The 23,324-nt window shown below is 35.3% G+C and overlaps 1 protein-coding gene across 1 annotated transcript; it reads left to right on the top strand.

Annotated features, from left to right (window-relative positions):
* Positions 1–1,826: 1,826 nt before the first annotated feature.
* Positions 1,827–20,531, top strand: MSBP (membrane steroid binding protein). The gene is made up of 3 exons (XM_075298470.1): positions 1,827–2,306; positions 19,983–20,135; positions 20,201–20,531. The coding sequence occupies exons 1-3, from the start codon at positions 1,979–1,981 to the stop codon at positions 20,416–20,418; spliced, it is 699 nt and encodes a 232-aa protein (XP_075154585.1). The 5' UTR covers positions 1,827–1,978; the 3' UTR covers positions 20,419–20,531.
* The last annotated feature ends 2,793 nt before the right edge of the window (positions 20,532–23,324 follow it).

The following is a 23,324-nucleotide window of genomic DNA, read 5'->3' as shown; positions in this document are numbered from 1 at the left end:
TATGAGAGAGTACAATTTCTTGAGTTGTAGTTATAAAGTACACCAAGGCAATAAGTTTTCCTAGTTTTAACAACGCTTTGTCCAAATCTCAAAATGTGAAGTACAATTTTGTTCAATTTTCGCAGGAAGTATTTTATTCTTCCTATAAATCAATTTATTTATTTTATGTGTGATTAATAATCTACATTTTTAATGAATGTAGTTTATTCTACCCATAAATCAATTTATTATTTTATGTGCAATTAATAATCTACATTTTTAATGTAAACAAAAATATGTGTAATGAGCTCTTTAAGTGCAACTACCTTACACACATATGCCATGGAATCTGTTATACACCAGTCCGCCATTTTGTTATGTGTTATAACACTTTTAGCAGAGTTACCAAGATAACTTACGAAACACGTGCTTTAAATATGCACCCTTTGCACGATCGACATGTCATAACAATAATTATTGAAAAGAAAAAACATGATATTAATTGTAAATATGTAATAAATGATCTTTGTACATATGAAAGAATTTAAGTTATTAAATCCCATTTTAAGTTATGTTTTTCTTTTCGTGTTTAATGTTTATTTTTGGCTCCAGCGCTGGAAATACTGTCCTGACCACCAGTGCGTCCAACAGTTTCTGGAAAATTTTGTTCTACACTCGGCGTTTCCCAGATACATGTGGTATACCAAATTGTAGGTATTGATGCCCTCTACCAAGTTCCGTTGTCACTTTTGTGTACGAAGTCCATTCCTGGCCTCAGCGCTGGAAATACTGTCCTGACCACCAGTGCGTCCAACAGTTTCTGGAAAATTTTGTTCTACACTCGGCGTTTCCCAGATACATGTGGTATACCAAATTGTAGGTACTGATGCCCTCTATCAATATCCGTTGTCACTTTTGTGTACGAAGTCCATTCCTGGCCTCAGCGCTGGAAATACTGTCCTGACCACCAGTGCGTCCAACAGTTTCTGGAAAATTTTGTTCTACACTCGGCGTTTCCCAGATACATGTGGTATACCAAATTGTAGGTATTGATGTCCTCTACCAAGTTCCGTTGTCACTTTTGTGTACGAAGTCCATTCCTGGCCTCAGCGCTGGAAATACTGTCCTGACCACCAGTGCGTCCAACAGTTTCTGGAAAATATTGTTCTACACTCGGCGTTTCCCAGGTACATGTGGTATACCAAATTGTAGGTATTGATGCCTTCTATCAATATCCGTTGTCACTTTTGTGTACGAAGTTCATTCCTGGCCTCAGCGCTGGAAATACTGTCCTGACCACCAGTGCGTCCAACAGTTTCTGGAAAATTTTGTTCTACACTCGGCGTTTCCCAGATACATGTGGTATACCAAATTGTAGGTATTGATGCCCTCTATCAATATCCGTTGTCACTTTTGTGTACGAAGTCCATTCCTGGACTCCACGTGGGAAATAGTGTCCTGACCACCAGTACCCAATAATAACCAAGCTAAATAACATTGAACAGGCACATGTGGCACACCAAATTGTAGGTAAAGGTGTTCTCTATCATATTCTGTGTATAAATCGTTGTTTTTAAGCACGGAAATACATAAATTTCATTAAATATTCTGTCTGTCCGTCTTATATTAATTCAGTTTTTGTCGTCTCTGTGTCACCCTGTTATTTTTTCGATAACCCTGTTATCGAAAGTTAGCGACGTCGCTATCTTCACGCAGGTTGTTTTTCTTTCCTTAGTGAAGAACACCAGAATAACCGAATATGAATAACCAGTAGCAGTCATCGTAGTTCATATTGACATTTAAACGTCGCAGTCATCGTCTACAAAATATAATTTTATTTCTTTCTTTATTGAAAGCTTGAAATACCGGTATCATAGCACTCGCCAAAGGGATCGGCGGAGAGACAAAGATCAAAGTTCGAGGGGCTTCTCAGACTAAACAGTCACAGGAGGATATTTAACTAGATTACAAATCTGAAGATATTTTTACACCAGTAAATATGACATCGGAAGCAATGGATCATCAAAGTGAGACAGAATCGACGTCCATGTTCATGTCCATTGTTCAGGAAATTTTGTACAGTCCTATGAACCTTGCACTGGTTGCTATCATAGCATTTTTAGTGTACAAAATAATAAAGGATCGGATAGAAGTTCCCAGCGCAGTTTCCCAACGACCCCCTGAACCCGAATTGCCAAAATTGCGAAGGGATTTTACTGTAGCTGAACTCCGGGAGTATGACGGAAATCAACCAGATGGACGAGTTCTGGTTGCTGTTAATGGAAATGTTTTCGACGTAACGAAAGGAAAACGATTTTACGGACCAGGTAAATATATATTCGGAACACCTCTGCTAGTTTAACCCCACACACACACGCACTCTCAAAGTGTAAAGAAACAATCTTGCTGCGATACATACAGAGAATTTAGGAGAGAAACAAAATTATTACCATTCCTCATGTGTTGGTGAATTGGGTGTTGTTTATCTGTAAAAAAATACCTTAATGAAACATCTGGCCAAATCTTTTTTATATTGGAATAAAATAGAATTTCTTTTTTCGTGTACCCTCCGTCCAGCATTGGTGGACCTCAGTATACTGATGATCTAAATCTCTTTATCAACAACGAATTGTATTAATTATCTGTTTCATTGAATGCGGTGTCCATTGACATGAGCTCTTATATGACACCATACCAATATGATTTCCCCATATAAAAGTAATAATCAAATACGCTTTTGTTATATTTTGACTAGAAAAAATTATGTTATTGGTAGGATATAGATTTTTAGCCACTTGTGTTTGTATTGATATGTAAAAAGTCTACAGTTATATTGTCCTTAGAAACAAAAATACGAAACCGATCTAGCAGAAATTTTGACTATATCCGTTTACGAAATGTGGTAAGGCTGAGTATTTAACGCACGACACATGTAAATTCGTTTTCACGATCAACACTTAGGAAATAGTAGATATATGCTTCCACCGAATTAATCTTTTTTTTTTTTTTTTTTGAAATCTAAAATCATGGAAAAAGTGACACAATGATCAAGATAATTGAATCAACTCAACCTACATTAGAAGCCCTTTTCTAAACGCTGAAAATTAATTTCCGTAAACGTTTTCGCCAATAAAATGAATGTAATTTTGATGAAACTATGTTTTTGCAGTAGTTTATTAAAATATTCTTTGATATGTATTACATTCGGTTCTTGTGCTATTCACATTGTTTTATATATATAAAAGAATGTACAGCAAAATCGTAGGGGTTATTGTAAATCGATACATTACACTCGAAACAAAAATGCAGCACTTACAGTAAGGAACGATGTTTCGTTCAACCTGCCTAATCATAAAAAGTCCAATGTTATTTTGATTTGAAGACCTATGCTCATGAACTGTTCTTTTTATGACTAACTCCTTTTGGCAATTCTTAGTTGCAGAAAGAGTAAAACAGTTTTGCTTGCTATTGCTTGTTATTTTAATCCAAAATAAAACATTACCAAATTGAAAAACATTTAATTCTGATAACGCCGATCAAACTTGTAGATGAAGTTAAAAAGTGCATAGTGTATTTCCTCGCCTTCAAAAGATTTTGTTAAAATCAATTATAAGAAGAATTGCTCAAATTTATTTAAGCTTGAACAAACTACAGAATGTCTAGCAGATAGTCTGCTACAACAAAATAGCAGATGTTTTGCAGTTACATTACAAAAACGTTTAAAAATATAAGTAACTCTGTTGATAACCCGCAGCCAGAAATCATAGAAATAGAAAACAACTTTAAATTCGATAAAAAATTTAAATTTTCTTTTAAGTAGAATACAGAGTTTTCAACTCGTAGAAAATGCATCTAGCATATGTTAATTATAACGTATAACTTATAAGGGTTAAGGCACTTTCCTTTAGAACAATTAAAAGAGCTCGCAAAGGTCTTCATGGTTGATCTTTGTTTTCAAAAGTGCCACACACTTTCAAATTGTTTATATTCATGTACAATGGGGGAAGTGATAAAGGGTGATTTGTTAAGAGCTTGATAACTTTTTAAAAAAAAAAAACGCATAAAATTTGCAAAATCTCATCGGTTCTTTATTTGAAACGTTAGATTGGTCCATGACATTTACTTTTTGAAGATAATTTCATTTAAATGTTGACCGCGGCTGCGTCTTAGGTGGTCCATTCGGAAAGTCCAATTTTGGGCAACTTTTTCGAGCATTTCGGCCGGAATAGCCCGAATTTCTTCGGAAATGTTGTCTTCCAAAGCTGGAATAGTTGCTGGCTTATTTCTGTAGACTTTAGACTTGACGTAGCCCCACAAAAAATAGTCTAAAGGCGTCAAATCGCATGATCTTGGTGGCCAACTTACCGGTCCATTTCTTGAGATGAATTGTTCTCCGAAGTTTTCCCTCAAAATGGCCATAGAATCGCGAGCTGTGTGGCATGTAGCGCCATCTTGTTGAAACCACATGTCAACCAAGTTCAGTTCTTCCATTTTTGGCAACAAAAAGTTTGTTAGCATCGAACGATAGCGATCGCCATTCACCGTAACGTTGCGTCCAACAGCATCTTTGAAAAAATACGGTCCAATGATTCCACCAGCGTACAAACCACACCAAACAGTGCATTTTTCGGGATGCATGGGCAGTTCTTGAACGGCTTCTGGTTGCTCTTCACTCCAAATGCGGCAATTTTGCTTATTTACGTAGCCATTCAACCAGAAATGAGCCTCATCGCTGAACAAAATTTGTCGATAAAAAAGCGGATTTTCTGCCACTGATTTTGGTAATAAAATTCAATGATTTGCAAGCGTTGCTCGTTAGTAAGTCTATTCATGATGAAATGTCAAAGCATACTGATCATCTTTCTCTTTGACACCATGTCTGAAATCCCACGTGATCTGTCAAATACTAATGCATGAAAATCCTAACCTCAAAAGAATCACCCTTTATTTCGTCACAACAATTCTGTAAACTCACCTATATCATTTGCATACATTTTAATTCAAAAATTCAAATGCATTAATATGAGTCTTTACCTTAAGTTCGTTGTGGTTCAGTAGGCGTTTTGTTACATCAATTCGTGCGGGTATAAGCAATGGAAGAAATACGGAAAATTATTAAAAATGAATAATTATTTCCCCTTTTTTTCTTTTACTCATAAAAACATGGGAGAAGATCACTCCGCATTCTGCCTAAATAGGTTTAAGTAAAATTTAAAACTGAAAATCATCTGCTAAATTAAGAAGATATGTACTTACGTAGATTCTACTAAAAAAGCAGAAACGTATAGACCTTTTTGCGCTTATTTCCCCTCGGGCTGCCAAACAGAATTCTTTGTACTTGCCTGAATGGAACCAGAAATGAAAAAATTACTAAATTAGCAAAAATAAATGAAATTAAATTTAATTGTTACTTGAAATCGCGAAACAATTTTTAATAGCGTCCTTTTGTTTTAGTTATTTGAAATAAAACACTTTTAAATATTTGTGATTCAATTTATTTCAAAGTTCAAATTAGCTTGTTAAATTCAAAGGCGCTTTAAAATAATTTGTTCTGAACTGATCTCCACTTTGTCACAAACTGTATCGTCTATAATGATTTTATTCGACAGGCAATTTTTGGTATACGTGACTTTAGTTAAAGGACCGTTACTCTAATATACATTAAAATTCATATGTATTGGAGAACAAAAGAAAGAGTATTTATGTATGTATTATATCATCATAAAGAGAGGATGAGAAATGAAATATTTAGCAAAAATAAAGAAAGATACAATAAAAAATGGAGTACGATAAAAACAATAAAGATGAAGGCAAAATACATTTAAGCGGCAACAGTTCCCTCCCCCGTAAACGAGTCCACAGGATCGAGTTTGCTCATAGGTTTGCCGGTTACATCCAGGACTGCCAATTTAGATACGGGTCTTTCCAATGTATTTTGCTTAGTTTTTACCACAGCTCTTCGAACTTGTCCATCATGAGCAACCACCGTATTGATAACGATTCCTTTTGGCCAACGGTTTCTTGGTAACTCCGGGTCAACAATAACAACTACATCACCATTTTTGATGGGCGATTGTTTTATAAACCACTTACTTCTTTTTGTTATGATGGGTACATATTCCTTCAACCACCTTTTCCAAAATTTATTGGCGAAATCTTGGGTTTTGTACCACCGTTGCCTTAAGTCGATGTTCTCAGTTGGAATTGGTTTATAGCCATCTGATGAACCAATCAATAGATGATTGGGTGTAATCGCCTCATCGTCACTGCATTCAAGAGAAACGAATGTTAGGGGGCGACAGTTTATGGTGAACTCTGCTTCACAGAGTGCTGTCCTCAGGCTTTCATCGGTGAAACTCATCGAAGGGCATATAGCATACAACGCTGTTTTTATTGATCGGACGAGCCTCTCCCATACTCCGCCCATATGGGGCGCGGCTGGCGGATTAAACTGCCAACTTATCTGTTCAAAGCTGCCTTTAACAATAGTGTAATCTATCTCTTGTAGTGGGTTACATATAATTTTCTCCGCGGCTTTAAAATTGGTGCCATTATCTGAGTAGAATTCTCTTGGTGTTCCTCGTCTGGAGATAAAATTCCTTATAGCCATTATACAGGAGCTTGTATCCAAGCTAAACGCTACTTCGATGTGTACAGCACGTACGGTTAAGCACGTGAAAATGACTCCCCATCTTTTCTCACGTCTTCTACCCACTGAAACATGGAAGGGGCCAAAATAATCAACTCCAACGAAAGTAAATGGGCGCTCAAACGCTGCGAGCCTTGCTGCTGGAAGTGCGGCCATTTGTGGTATATTCGGTTTGGCATTATTGAGTTTGCACCATTGGCAATCCCGACGCACTCTTCTAAATAGAACTCTCAATTTTGGTATGTAGTAGTGACTTCTTATTTCATTAAGTGCTGTTTCATGAGATTGGTGGTAGAATTTCTCATGAAAGCTTTTTACTATTAAATATGTTAAATGGTGTTTACTGGGCAAAACAACTATATCTTCATGGTTGTTAAGGAATTCAGCTCTTCCTCTGCATTTTATGACGTCATTCTTGTCTAAGTATACATTGAGGGCCAATATGCCACTATTTTTCTCTACTGGCTTGCCATTTTTTAAGTTTAGAAAATCTTTTCTGTATTCACTTTGCTGTGCGATTCTGATTAGAAATAATTTCGCCTTTTCGATTGTGTTGCTGTCGATTTTATATGTTTTTGTTGATTTCTTGTTTACTGCCATATCCTTCAATCTGTAGCAATATAAAAGGAATGTGGCGGTAGCACGATACATTCGTCTCCAATCTGAGAAGTACTTGAAGTTGAGTTGCAATTGCGCACACTTTTCAATAACGAGAGCGCTTCGTTTTATTTCTGTGTCATCGAGGGGACCGAAATCAGAACATTGAGGCCAATATGTATTACTAAGTCGTAGGAATTGGGGTCCCTCGAACCACATCTGAGTGTTAGGAGGCGTAGGATTTTTTGTAGACAAATCGGCTGGGTTTAGTTTTGAGGGCACCCATCTCCACTGATCTACATTTGTTATTTCGAGTATTTCGCCAACCCTGTGCATAACGAATTGCTGGAAATTTTTTGGATCTTGTTGAAGCCATCGAAGAACTGTTTTGGCGTCAGTCCACCAAAACTTGGACCGTATTTTTAAACGATCGATGCCGGCAACTGTTCTAGCGAGTCTAGCTCCAAGTTGGGCTGCTAATAGTTCCATTCTTGGTATGGAAAACGGCTTCAACGGTGCCACCTTACTTTTGGCCGCAACTAAAGATACCGACACATTATTGTTTTCTACAGCCCTCAGATAGCATACAGCTGAATATGCATTTTCGCCGGCATCTACAAAGGTATGTAATTGGACGTCTTCTGGGTTTGAAATCGTAGGATAGAAGCAACGAGAGACTCGAACAGTAACGATTTTGTGAATATTACTTTTCCACTTGAGCCATTTTTGGTTTAGAGATTCACTTAATTCTTCGTCCCAGCCTATCTTAGAACGCCATATGTCTTGGAGTAACAATTTTAATCCTATGGTGTAACAGGATACAAAGCCAAGCGGGTCGAAAATGGACATAAGGACCTGTAGTGCTTCACGTTTTGTCGGTTTTAAGTCTTCATTTAGGATATTACGCTTTAGCCTGGCGAACCTGCAAATATACCTAAATTCATCGTCATTAGGCTCCCAATACAAACCTAGTATTTTCGTTGTTGAGCCCAAATCCTTGGGGTTTTGATGAGACAGCGTGGGCCCGTTTAACATTTCCAAAACCATTTTAGAGTTTGATGACCAATTATGCATCTTAAAGGAGGCTGCTTCATGGATTTCTTTGACTTGCATTGCTAGTTGTAATGCTTCTTCTTCATTTGGTGCACAGTCAATGAAATCATCGACGTAATGATGCTCTTGTATAGCAGCAACAGCTCGTGGGTATTTGTTTTTAAAGAGATCTGCATTTTTGTTGCGTATGTAGTGTGCTATACAAGGAGCACAGCTGATTCCGAATGTTGACGCTTTCATAACAAAAACACTAGGCTTGTGAGGTTCATCATTGGGCTCATACCATAAAAAACGTTGGGCATGCATATCATTTTCTCTGACGTTTACTCTGTGGAACATTTCGGATATATCGCCACAGATAGCCACTCTGTCCATTCGAAACTTTAGTAAGATCTCTACTAGCGGTTTAAGGAAATCTGGCCCAGGCATTATGAAATCATTTAATGAAACACCGTTCGATTTCGACGCGGCATCCCACACCAGTCTGACCTTATCAGGTTTATTAGGATTTTTTACGATGAATATAGGCAAGTACCAGGTTTTATCATTATGCTTTTCTGACTCTTCTTTTGTTAATTTTCTTGCATAGCCTTTTAAAATGAGGTTAGATATCTGAGTTTGTATTGCCGTACATAAGTCGGGATCCTTACGCATTTTTTTGTTTAAACAGTCCAAGCGGTTAAGTGCTTGATTGAAGCTGGCAGGCAATCGTACATTTTCGTCACGCCATAATAAACCTGTTTCATAATGGTTATTCACTAGCTTACATGTTCTTTCCAATATGTGCATGGCTTTATTGTCTTCAGAAGAAAATAATTGTGTCGGACGGACTGACTCAAGAGTGAAATAACTTTTCACCATTTCATGCAGTTCCTCGTACTTTTTCTGGCAGTCACAGGAATGCATATTTATTCTAAAGTCTCGTGCTGTTTCTGAACTGGAGGCCTGCAGCGTCCATCCTAATCGTGTTTTTGATGCAATAGGTTGGTTGCGAGGACCTTCTCGTACTTTTAGGGGAACTGCCAAATGCCAATTGTCTACCCCTATTAAAATTGTTGGTTTCGCATTGAAATACGACTGCAAGGGTAGATTTGATAAATACGGGTAACTCTTGGCAATTTGATGCATATCGACGGTTTGAGCTGAAAGGCCTAAATTGCAAACTGTATGCACTCCAATCAACTTGTATTTTTTATTGCTCGTTAAGCCTGATATGTCTAAGTTCGCCTTGACAGAGTCCGCTTCCATACGTGTAGTGTCCCCCGTCCATCTTAAGCATAAGGGGTCACCCTCACCCACAATACCCAATTCATCGAAAGTACTTTTTTCCATTAGGGTAACAGCAGATCCTTCATCTAGAAATGCATATAACGTCGTTATTTTATTTTTAGTGTGTATATTTATTGGAATGATTCTAAATAACGGCTGTGAATAGTCGTGTTTGTTGTTGTGAGCATTTACGACCGGGCTCTGATGAATTGGTTGGTCAATATTTTCAGCCACTCTTTGTTGAATATCGAGCTTCTTATGAAGTAAAGGATGGTGTTTATATTTGCATCCGTCGACTCCACATTCGTTGTTGGAATAACACTTTCGTCTGTGCCTCCCCAAACACTGCCTACATAGATTTTTTCCTTTAATACATTCCCATTTTTCATTAAGGTTCATTTTTTTGAAGGTTTCACATTTGGGTACCTTATGACCTGGCTCACTGCATATTACACACATTGTACTTACGTTGTTTCTGCTGCTGTTAATTTGATTGCTGGTAGGATGAGTATTGTCATCTTCCCGACTATGAGTATTAATCGCAGAACCCACTTTACCGAACATTGGTGTTACTGTACATGCGGCTTCAGCCATTTGAAACAACCAGTCACTAAATACTTTTACGACAGGAGTAGTTTCATCTTTAAGCGACATCGCCCAGTTGAGTTTGTAGTTGTTCGGAAGCTTGTCGACCAATTCTTTCACAAGAAGTGGATTGTTCAAATGGGAATTTAATTTACATCCTTCCATTGTGGAACATATGTTGCGTACACACATCGCATATTCAATAAGTGCATCCAATTTGTCTTTAATTGCCGGCATATTTCTGGCCTTAGAAATGGCGCGGTCGAGGATATGCTCGGGCCTTCCAAAGCACATACGTAATGTTTCGATTATTTCCGGGACCATCTGTGGAAGAAGCAGCTTACTCTTAACAATTTCTCGGGCTTTTCCTTTGAGTGCAGTTTGTAGCCTAATTAAATTTTCCTCGTTGGAAAATCCGGCAACCGAGGTACTGTTTTCAAAACTACATATAAAAAGGGGCCACTCTTCCGGATCTCCGTTGAACGTTGGTAGCTGTTTTGGTATAGCATGTCTCGCAGCAACTTGTTCGGGCGTTGGTCCTCTAGTACGAGATGTTATCGACATTCCTGGTGTTATTAGTTGATCAGTTGGAATTAAATTTCCACTTGTCTCGGAAAGTATTTTATATTTAGATTCCAAATATTGGCGCTTAATTTCCATCTCCTCTTCCAGCTTCTGAAGTTCTAAATTCCGTTGCTTTGCAAGTTGTTCCATAGACACATTTACTCCGGACATTGGTTGAAGGTTTGATGTATTAGCTTGAGTAAATGTTTGCATTGAAATGGAATTTGGTATATGATAAGATGGTAACGGTGTTTTTGAAACCAGCGGAGCGGTATAAATTGACGATATTGGTGCTGTCACTAGTGATGTAGTTTTTGTTCCAAACGCTGTTGTCGGTTGTCTTACAAAATTCTTCGCTGTAGCTGTAACATTTGCTGACGGAACAAAATCTGAACTTGTTGTGACCAGCAACGATTGGTTTCCATAATATACCACACCATTTCCATTGCCATTACTGGTAGGTGTAGACGTATGAGTTGCCAAATCAATTTGTCCATTAGATGTTAATGCGGTTGTGCAATTTGGACAATTCCAACTAATATTTGCTATCTCATTATCTACTCCCACACAGCCAAAGTGGTACCATTGATCACAACCATCACACTGTACCATTTCCTCCGTATCTTTCTCGGAACACATTTTACAGTTTTGATCGTTTACACTTTGCGGATCAGTCATTTTGACTTCAAGAGGTTATTGAAAATTATTTTAAAGAAATGTTACTTGAAATCGCGAAACAATTTTTAATAGCGTCCTTTTGTTTTAGTTATTTGAAATAAAACACTTTTAAATATTTGTGATTCAATTTATTTCAAAGTTCAAATTAGCTTGTTAAATTCAAAGGCGCTTTAAAATAATTTGTTCTGAACTGATCTCCACTTTGTCACAAACTGTATCGTCTATAATGATTTTATTCGACAGGCAATTTTTGGTATACGTGACTTTAGTTAAAGGACCGTTACTCTAATATACATTAAAATTCATATGTATTGGAGAACAAAAGAAAGAGTATTTATGTATGTATTATATCATCATAAAGAGAGGATGAGAAATGAAATATTTAGCAAAAATAAAGAAAGATACAATAAAAAATGGAGTACGATAAAAACAATAAAGATGAAGGCAAAATACATTTAAGCGGGTTAATACACACTACATCAACAATTAAGCCATCAAAAGAATTTGCTCCTCAAATTATGTCATAAGAGTAAAGAAAATGTTTGCATGTTATTTAGAAATTTCTAGCAATTTTGAAAGGCTCGAATGCACAAAAAATTCTATTTTTGGTTGTTTTTGGTAATATTTTAAAACGTAGAAATATTACGAATTAAAAATTTCTTGTTTTTCACATTAAAAACGATTGTTATTGCACTCAATATTAATATTTATTTATTCATAGTTACCCAGCAAAAACTAGGTAACCACATCTCATTACAATTGACATTACCAGGAGTAAAGCTGTCATTACACGTTGCATTACATTGCGGCGAGTTATAATGACTAACTTGTAATGACAAAAATAAATACTTCTCGGTAATTTTCGAATTGTTATTCTCAAATTTTTAGGCAGTTGTAGTTTATATAATTATTCACATAATCGAGCACTTACATAAAAAAATCAAAAAGAATATGTAATGTAACGGTAATTCTGAAGATTTTTCCGTTAAGAATTTTTTATCACAAAGATTTCATAATAATTGTGTTTAATGACATTATCATATTATGTTTTAAATAAATGCTTTCTTATACCTCATTGACATTACACTTCCAAAATGCGCATAAACTAAATTTCAAATGCCATTTGCCTTATAAAAAAGAGACTTAAAATCCAGTTTTAGTAGATTTCGAACCTTATGTGAATTGGCTATTGGATATATTATAACGTAATTCACGAATCCAACTCCCTTACACAACGTACATTTATTTCTATTTTAAGTGTGAAATTAATTTGAGTGTAATCTTATTTAGATTATTTATTAGACTTTTTCTTTATTTATACAATATTCGTTTCTATTCAAGTAGTTCTCCTATTACAGCACCACTCGCCATATTTTGATCCATTGTAATCGGCGATAGAAATCAATATTTTCGAGATTTGGTTGCCTGAGACAATAAGTGGCTATTTTGCAAGCTTTGGTGTATCTACGAATAAGTCATTACATATTAGGTGATTATATGCTTTAAATGCACTACTTATTTTATGGCCGAAAGTATGCCTGGGGAGAAGTACTTTCCTCCTAGGACATGCGTATGTAAATGTAATCCGAAGCGATGCCAATTAATAAGTGGTTATTAATTTTTATATAGGCTTACCTACAAGATTACCGGGTAATGAGAGTTTTTGCTGGGTTGATACTAAATTTATAGTAAATATAATATTAGTAAAAAGATATAAAAAAGCATTGGCAAATATTAATATATTGTGCACCAAAATATTATTTAATATTGGTTTAAAATGGTACTTGGGGTTTATAAAAATTAATAAATATACGTAACTGTAGCTCATCCGCAACGAAGTCAAACTTTATTTGAAAATATATCATTGTACGGTATAATATTTATTTAGTTAATTTTTTTATTTCCGTTTATTTAAGCAATTCAAAGCCTTTACAGGGCCAATTTAACGAAGTACAATGTACTACTCTAACGGACATTACAATATTATATAAAAATATTAAATATAAATTATATAAAAAATAAACAACAATCTTTTTTATAAAAATGAACCAACAATCTTTTATCAATAATGTTATATATACATTTTTTTTGAGTTTGTTAATGTTCTTGGTTCCCATTGAAATTAAAATATGTTTTATTTCGCCAGTCAGGAGACTACTCATTAAACAATGTTTGCATTATGTTTCAGTCAATTATCTTGTATCTTTAATCATCAAGCTGATGTAAAATATTGAAGAAGGTTCTATCGGTAGGTGTTGTAGGATAGATCAAAATGCTTCAATGCATTCCGCAGACTAACATATTATACAGTCTACCAATTCTCACATGAAATGATTTATTCATGTATCGACTGACAGTTGGAATAATCAATTGATTGCGACGAGAGCGTCCAAAAGCAAACAAGTTGACAAGAAAAAGAGGAGTTTGTGTCTTAAAAATCTTGTAAACAACAGGATACTACTCTATTAACGTACTACTCTATTCACTGCTAATTTCACCTTTCTCAAGTTCTCCCCCGTTGTACTGATATACACCTCTATACAATAAAGTAAGTGGGGCATAACTAATGCATGTATCAACTTCTCCTTCACCGAGTAAGGTAACATTAGATCCGAGTTATACAATTGACGCAATTTCATGTTGATTAGCCTAACTATGTTGTCAATATGATGATCAAAACAAAGCTTGTCATCAACAGTGACCCCAAGACACTTAATACTACGGACGGACTCAATGAGTACACCATTATAATTCAAATGAAGCTCCTGGCAGGAGTTCGCAGTTCGTTTTTGTATCGTTTGTGGAAAAATTCAATTTGATATCAAAATTCAATTTTAGTAGATTTTTGTTTTTTGCTTTTCTTTTAAAACTAAGTCTACTCTTCGTATTTCAAGTATTTGATAATTATTTTTGATGTCTGCTTTTAGATAGTAGTTATAATAATTTCCTGGTAACGTTACTTAATGAATGAATTATATTTTCTAACAATTATATATACATATTTATGGATCTTAGTAATTTAGGTGATATTATCCATGACAATTCATTTTTACGTTCCCAATTGTCCTCTTTTAATAACAACCTAAATTTTGCTCATTTTAATGCACAGAGCTTCAATATTAAGCCAACGTCAACAAAATTAGCAGAAATTCGAAGTATTGTTGAGGGTAGTCTACTCGATATAGTCGGCGTGAGTGAGACATGGCTTAAGGGCCAAAATTCTAATGTCGTCAAAATATCTGGTTATTCTTCATACAGAAATGATAGGCCACTTCGGAGAGGAGGAGGTGTTGCCTTATTTATTTCCAGTCGACTTACGGCAAAGGTTGTACATTCTGGTCTTAATTATGGTGTGGTGGAATGCCTTTTTGTGGAAGTGGTAGTTGGGAGGGAAAAAATTTTGGTTGGTGTTGTTTACCTTCCAACTGGGGACTTCGAGTCGCTCGAGTCAGAACTTTCTGATTTGCTGGTACGCTATTCTAACATTATAATAATGGGGGACTTCAACAACAATTTATTTGACGTCGCTAAGTCGTACAACCTGAGACGTGCATGCCTAAGAATGGGGTTTCCTTGGTTCACAATAATGTACCAACGCATTATGACGCATTTCATCAGTCGTCTTCCCTCATTGACTATTTTCTGATTTCTTGTCCAGAACGTAAGCGTGCTGGTGGGCAGTTTATTTCACCTGGTATTTCAAAGCACGCTTTCATTTATTTATCGTTAGATTTTAGTGTTCGCCAAAGCAGCGACATCTATGAGTATTTTGATTACAACAATTATGATGATCAATTGTTGCGAAATACTATCTCGTGTGTTGATTTCTCGAATTTATACTTAACCTCCGATGTCGATTTGCAGCTGCGTGTGCTTATGGCTGGAATTGACACAATACATTCTGCTTTTCCTAAAAGAAGAGCAAAGTTTTTCAATAACAGTCGTGATGACTGGATTAAGTCTCCCCTTGTACGCTACCATCAGTCATTGGCTGATATAGCTTATAAAGCTTATCTTCGTGACAGGAATCAAGAGAATTGGTCAAATTATTGTAGGGCCAGAAATCGGGCTAAAGCCGTCAAAAGGAGGTTAAAGAGGAATTGTCATGCCGCTATGTTTGATCGCTGTGGACACCCTAAGGAATTTTGGAACATAATTAGGGATAACGGCATAATTGGAGGTGAAGTATCCCCTATTCGTACAGATAATGTTAGTAGTGTTGATGACCTGAATGATGGATTTGTAAGTAACCAGTTAAATGTCGTGGGGGATTTTGGATCGTTTTTAACATCTTCACTTGGTGAAGCGGGATTTTCATTCAACTGTGTTACTATTGACGATGTCATCTGTGCTTTTTCGTCCGTTAAGTCTAATGCTTCTGGAAACGATGGATTTCCACTCAAATTCTACAAAATAGTAATACCACATATCGCCGACCACTTCCTTCATTTGGTCAATACCATTATCATGACTTCTAAGTTCCCTCGTGAGTGGAAAACGGCAAGAGTGTGTCCGATTAAGAAAAAGTCAAGTCCGAATTGTCATGAGTATAGGCCGATAGCGCTAATGCCTGTTTTATCTAAGGTATTCGAATATATTTTGAAAAAGCAACTTAATGATTATCTAGAATTTAATAAGTTACTTTCTGATTGTCAATGTGGCTTCAGAAGTCATAGAAGCACAACAATGTTACTGCTTGGCCTAACTGATGCTATAAGGGGGAGTTTCACGCATGATAAAGTATGCGTTTTACTTTCATTAGACTTAGAAAAGGCCTTCGATCGCGTAGATCATTTCATATTGGTAAAAAAGCTTCACCAATACTTCGGCTTCGGCTTTAGTGCCTGCAAGGCTCAATTCTTGGGCCTATGCTTTTCATACTTTTTCTTAATGATTTATTTGCGAATCTTGATATGTTTTGCTCCACTTTTTCGTACGCCGATGATGTTCAGTTGCTTTTTCGGGGGGATGTTAATAATTTAGATGTCTTACAAGCTAAGATTGATTTTGTAACTAATAGTTTATACAGTTGGATGTGTCTCAATAATCTTTCCGTCAATGGTTCTAAGACAAAAGCATTAATTTTTTCATCTCATCCTGATATTGGACTAACTCTTTCTTATAATGGGTGTGATATTGAAGTCGTCCACCATTTAAAATGTTTGGGGGTTACCATTGACGATAGACTTTCATTTGATCTACATATAGACAATGTTATTAGTCAAACGAATTTGACTCTACGCCAATTGTACAACTCTGATTTGATGCTGCCTTTTTCATTCAAAAAGAGACTTGTACATGCTTTGGCAATGCCCAATATTCTATACGGCATTGAGGTTTTTTGTGGCACAAATGCTGGTAACATAAGGAAAGTTAAACTAGCAATTCATAGAATAGTCCGTTATCTACATTCATTGCGTCGATATGACCACATATCTCCTCATGTCCAGGATTTCCTGGGGTGCCCATTTTCGAGTTTTATTGACTTCAGATCACTTGTTCTTTTCCACAAAATTTTCAGTGCTCAGTCACCTCGATTTCTCGTGGACTTATTTTCATTTGGCCGATCGCGGCGAAATGAGATTGTTGTACCTCTTGCCAGAGGTCATATGGACAAGTCATTTCAGGCTAGAATCGCCAGATCTTATAACTGTCTCCCTACTAATTTAAAGGACTTCTCGATTTCTGATTCGACATATCGTAAAAGATTACTCGATCATCTTGGATCACCTGCAAACTCGAGTTAGTAGTGCTGCTTTGTTGTGCTTGGTTGAGTAAATAATATTTTCTTATTTTGTCTTTTTTCAATCATAATGGGAACTAAAAATGTTTTGTCATATTTCATTTTCTTTATATTTTTTTATCATATTATTAATTATAATTGTCATATTTCATTTTTTGTCATATTATTAATTAATCTATTTTATACCTTATATATGTAATTATACTTTTTATATACTCGCATATATTTTCACATTGTCATAACTTCAATTATACTTTAGTCACGGTTAGTAGTCCATTGTAATTTACATAAATTGGCCGCTATGTGGCTTCAAATTACATAATGAAAATAAAATAAAATAAATAAATAAATTATTAGAATTCATACAATCGAATAGGAAAGTTCATTTTAGCCTGAAGGACATCAATATGTTGCACTTCTCCAGTGAAAAGCAGTTGGATATCATCCGCATAAGAAAAATGCAAACAAAACTAATCTATTTCATTGAATAAATCATCTATAAACAGTATAAACAAAAGTGGTCCCAGGACAGATCCTTGGGGTACACCACTCCGGACGGACAAATTTTGTGAACATTTGTCATTTAATTGGACAAATTGACTCCTTCCAGTCAGATAGGACAATAATAATTTACATGCCACTGTGCTAAAACATATTTAGAATGCAATTTGCGAATTAGCAGACAATGATCTACTTTATCAAATGTCTTTTCTAAAGCCTTTTCAGTCAACACTAGTAGCCCCATTGATGTGCTTTTCACTGTGATGTGCATTTCAACGACAAAATCATAATGAATTCAGTCTTGTCTTGTAGGTATATTATTGTGCATCAGTCCCAATCTGCCCTCTTAACATTATATGACTTCGCCAAATCATATAAATTATTATTGAAGTCACCCATTATTATGACATGGGAATAACGTACAAGCAAATCCAGAACCTCTGCCTCGAATGACTCAAAGTCCCTATGGGACAAGTAGGCAACCCCGATTAACATTTTATTGCGTGCAATAGTTACCTCCACAAATAAACATTCAGCAACGTTATAGTTCTGACCAATATGTACCACTTTGGAACTCAACTCTCCGGACACAAACAAAGCCACACCCCCTCCCCTTCGATCAGGCCGATCATTCCTGTAAACGGTATACCCTGATATGCCTACATTAACATTGTGAGGCTTAAGCCATATTTCACTGACACCTACTATATTCAAAAGACGACTTCCTTCTATAATATTTTTTATTTCAGCCAGCTTGGATGATGATGGTTGAATGTTAAAGCTTTGTGCATTTAAATGACCAGTATTTAAATTATCTTGAAATGCATAAAATGAAATAAAATTATATTACTATCTCTAGTAAAATAATTAATAAAAGAAGCTATAAACAGATAGCGTAGAATCGTTTGACTATCTGTAATATAATTAAGTAAAAGTAGCAGTACCACTCAAAATGGGGCTTCTTTGGCGGCTATTGCTTTGTGCTACCGTATGAAGCAGGTCTGTGTATTGCTGCATGTCCATCGATTGCATTGTGTGATTTGGTAAATTTACTATAACCGTATGTTTGTAACCATTCTCTAATTTATAATATAATATTTTCCTTTGTCTTCTTAATTTTCGGCATAAGTATAAACGTTTGGAGGCTGACTGATGTAGATGGTCGTTAAGATAAACCCTGCGGGCAATATCCCCACCATCAATGACAAGAAGCAACAGCTTATCACCATTATAATAATTTGCCATTATGCAGTCTCGAGTAAATACAGAATTAAATTTTACTCAAACGGACTTGCCTTGTGCCATATAACAGCAATGTTGTATGTCGGATGGATTGAGATCGATTTTACAGAGTGAAGCAACTTTTACTACTGTCTTCCGCAAGTCTGGGAGACCGTCCGGTAAACCGTTTATGATTATGTCAGCACGGTTTAGTCTCCGCTGTTGAATATTCACTCATGGCATTATGATGCCCTGCTTCTAGTTGTTTTGTTCTATGGAGGATGTAAATGATTCAAAGCGAATGTTAAGGTCAGCAAAGTTAGTGCTGTTGAGATCAATATTTTCCGCACATTCAGATGCATCAATCGTTTCAGTAGAATTGATGTAATCCATTGTTTGAGAAGAAGTTTGGTCAGCATCAGCTTCCATAATTTTAATTTTCTTTCGTATACAAAATCGCTTCATTTTATATAAAAATGCGTGTTGCTCCTTCGTGAATGTTGGTTAGCAACGCTCTTGTTGCATTTCGGGCATTTATATATTTTTGTATTTGACGGCATCTTAAAAAAAAAAATAGAACGTTCGGGAATTAAGCATGTACAGCTCTGGATTTAAAGCAAAACAAATATCTTTGTTGATTGGATTTGTTTTATTTCCAATGGATTGGTAAAGTCCCAATAAATTCTAATTTGCTTCCAGCGTTCTAATAGGAATATCTGCAAACATGCATACCTAAACTGGAGACCACTTCCAATAAAACTCAGTATCTTCGAAGCTGCCCCAAGTTCAGTGTGTTGATAAATGGCGGTAAATAAATAAATCGTATCTTCTTCTTATTCACAATTTCTCAACAGAGGAGAAGCAAAGTTTATTTGTTGATTTTCTCAATGATTCTTAGTTGTCACAGAAAAACTTCAATAATCAGGTGACACTATTATCTGGAGATTGAATCGATTGATAATTGACGATTCACTACAAACTTTTAATATTTTTTTAGTTGCTCATTTCAGTGTTGCCAATGTTTCTTGCAGTAATTCTGTATTAAATTATTTTATTTTATTTATTCATTCAGAGCCTGTAATTCTAAGCCTATTTGGCCAAAATAAAATTAATCGATATTTTTAAACATTGTTTTTTTCATAGGGGGTCCTTATGCATCTTTCGCTGGCCGGGATGCATCACGCAATCTAGCTACTTTTAGTGTTACCGCTAACGATAAAGATGAATATGATGACTTGAGCGATTTGAGTGCAATGGAGATGGATTCAGTTATTGAGTGGGAAATGCAATTTAAGGGTATGTCTGGTATAAAATAATTGTATGATTATTATTATTGTGTTCATGTTCCTTCCAATTTACAGAAAAATATACTTTAGTTGGCAAATTGCTGAGGAAAGGAGAGCAACCCACAAACTATGAAGATGAAGAGGAAGATACTGATAAAGATTCTAAGCCAAATGAGTCTTCTGAATCTGCTACAACGGCAAAGAGTACTTCAGTCTCTGGTCCAAAGGCTTCGGTAGAAAATGATACTGTAAGACAACGTGCTACCACCTCCACTACAGAGGAAGTCAAATAAAAATCATATAAAACGTCACCAAGAAGTTTACGTTGCTGCATTGTTTTCATGCAGAATAATTTCCTTAAGTCTGTCGTACATTTCAAACATTAACAATCAATTTCCATATAATATCCGTTGCACTCTAAGTGATTTTTGTTTATTGTTTATACTGTTCCGTTTTAGAATCCTAGTAGTATTTGGTTGTATGTTGAAATCGACCAACTTTTTTATTTAACAATCGAAATGCTTTCAATTTTCAGTGCAGCCACACGTCATAATCTTGGCATATTAAGCACTAAGAGTGATAAAACGGAACAGTATAACATGGTGGTAGTTATATTTAGGCACTCATAGAGGAAACAATACATTGGTAAAAGAGTTTTTCGTTGCAATGGGCATATAATAATATGTACCATTTTTCGCAAAAATATAATATGTACCATTTTTCGCAAATGTGCGACACAGCTTTATTTTTACGTATACATGTATTTCAAATTAAAACATTTTGGGAAAAGTAAACTATTAAAAAATAAACATAAAACAATCTTCGGATGATCCCCATACTTAAAACGTATTCAATATTCACAATATATTAATAAATTTATACGAAAATATTGTGAAAACCAAAGATTATTTAAGATTCTAGGCATAGCACAAAAGAAGTGAAATATTGATCAATTTATTTATTAAAATTTACTGAAAAAATAAATTGATGAAAGACTTAAAAATGATTATACCATTGTCCGTAATGATTCAACATTCTATGCCACTCACAGATACATGATCTCTACAACAATCCGTTATTTCAAATTAAAAAATATTTTGGTATTCGGATTCAACACGTTTTCGATATCGTTTAAAACCAAAATGTTCTCAAAATTCCTTTTTTTCATTTTTATGTGAGTGTTTCGGATTTATCAGCGAAAATCTGTCGAATATTAATGCCGAATTCGCAATGTCAGCTTAATCGAAAAAAAATATACTAAACGTTATTCTATTCTGCGGCTATGGCTGGTACTCTATTCGGGTTTCTCATTGAAAATTACTTTATTCCCTCGGTTACTTTTTAAAATCATTTAAAGTATAAAATCTATATGAAAAATGACGTACGCGCCAATTGAATAAAACGGGGCCGGCTAAATTATACCCTTCATCATTTTGTAGACCAACATCACATTTGTCGAGAGCAATATAAAAGTCTTATACATATATTTAACTCCGAACTAATTTAGAAAACATTGTTTACACTTCTACATAATCTCTAGACTTAATATTTAAAACGGATGACGCCGTGGGACGAGGAGCAATGTTAAGGCCGGTATTAAGTTCGAATTAAAACGCAAAATTAGCGATTTTTCACGGTTACTTTTGTTTATTAATTCATTCTAAAGAAAATAAACTTTTATTTTCGAAAGGTCCCATCGCAAACCTTCCCGCCCCTTCCGACCGTGAGGGCCTCGTCCCCATAACGTAGGGACAGCATACCCACCATAATCCGGACCCGCTACAGAGAAGGACTCATCAGACAAGACTAAATACTAGCTTATTTAAAAAAATGTATTAGTTATGCAAATATGCTAAAATTCTGGACTTCATCACATCAATAATTAAGTCAGTGTCAACTAGATGACAGATTGAATTAAAATTAATGCACATCCTGGTAACTGGTAATTCCTAGATGCCTAAGAGGAATATTTATTTATCCTAATCCTAGATATCAATTCCGAGTACGGAATATCTCCACTAACTAACCTATACATCATTATAGAGCTCAACATCGTCCATCGGTTCCTAAGAGTAGGTAAATGAATCAGCTTCAATCTAGAAGTGTAAGGAGGAAGAACAAAATCACTGTTCCAATGAAGATAGGGCAGTAAAAAGCCTCTTCGTAACATAACGCTTTATGAATCCTAGAACCCCAGATGCCTTACTCACCATCGAATTAATATGATCATTAAAATTAAGTCTACGATCCATAACAATAGACCTGAAGAATCGCATAAACTTGCATTTCTTCAAGTTCAAATCCATTAGATTTACCCTACACTAATCACCAAAGCTATCCAAATCATCCTGTAATAAATGCACCCGATCAGAATTATCGAACGAGGAAAATAACTTAACATCATCAGCATACATAATTTGTTGCTTTGGATGATTTCCCACCAAGTTATAATAAAATTTGTCAAAAAGTTTTAATTTTATTCTACTTTTATAGATTTATTTTCGATGAATAAATTAAATAAATACCCACCTTAAACGTGGGTATTAAGTTCGAGTTTAACTAAATCAGTAAAAAAAGCCATAAAATTATACATAATCGTAAAAAAAGTCGATTTTAGCGTCTAAAGATGGGTATTAAGTTCGAGTTTAGCCGCTAAAATGAAAAACTAAGTGAAAACTAAATCAGTAAAAAAAGCATACAATTATACATATTTGTTGCAAATTTTATTATAACTTGATGGGGAATACCCCAAAGTAAGTTTTCACAAAGTTTGTATTCCTTAAGGTGGATTAATTAAGAAAAGTAATCGTGAAAAAATGACGATTTTAGCGGATAAACTCGAACTTAATACCCTTTTCTTTAACAATCCAATTTAAGGAATACAAACTTGGTGACAATTTGCTTTGGGCTATAGCCGCTAAAATCAAAACTAAATCTGCAAAACGGAATAAAATTATATCTTCTTGCTGCGAATTTTAATATAACTTGATGGGGAATGATCCAATGCAAAAATTGAAAACTTAATTTCAGTTGAAAAAAGTTTCTCGTAGTATCCTATAGAAAGAACTAAACTTGAGAACGGTGTATAGATGGCGCTGCCAACGTTTAATAAAACCTTGGTGCACCCTCTTTGATTTTTTGAAAAGTAGACAACACTATTCCCGATAAGATATGAAAAAATTATCGATAGATTGTATAT

The sequence above is a fragment of the Haematobia irritans genome, chromosome 3, assembly GCF_050003625.1.
Source record: "Haematobia irritans isolate KBUSLIRL chromosome 3, ASM5000362v1, whole genome shotgun sequence".
In the NCBI taxonomy this organism is placed as follows: Eukaryota; Metazoa; Arthropoda; class Insecta; order Diptera; family Muscidae; genus Haematobia; species Haematobia irritans.
The sequence above is the reverse complement of the archived record's forward strand: the minus strand, read 5'-3'. Positions and strand labels throughout refer to the sequence as shown.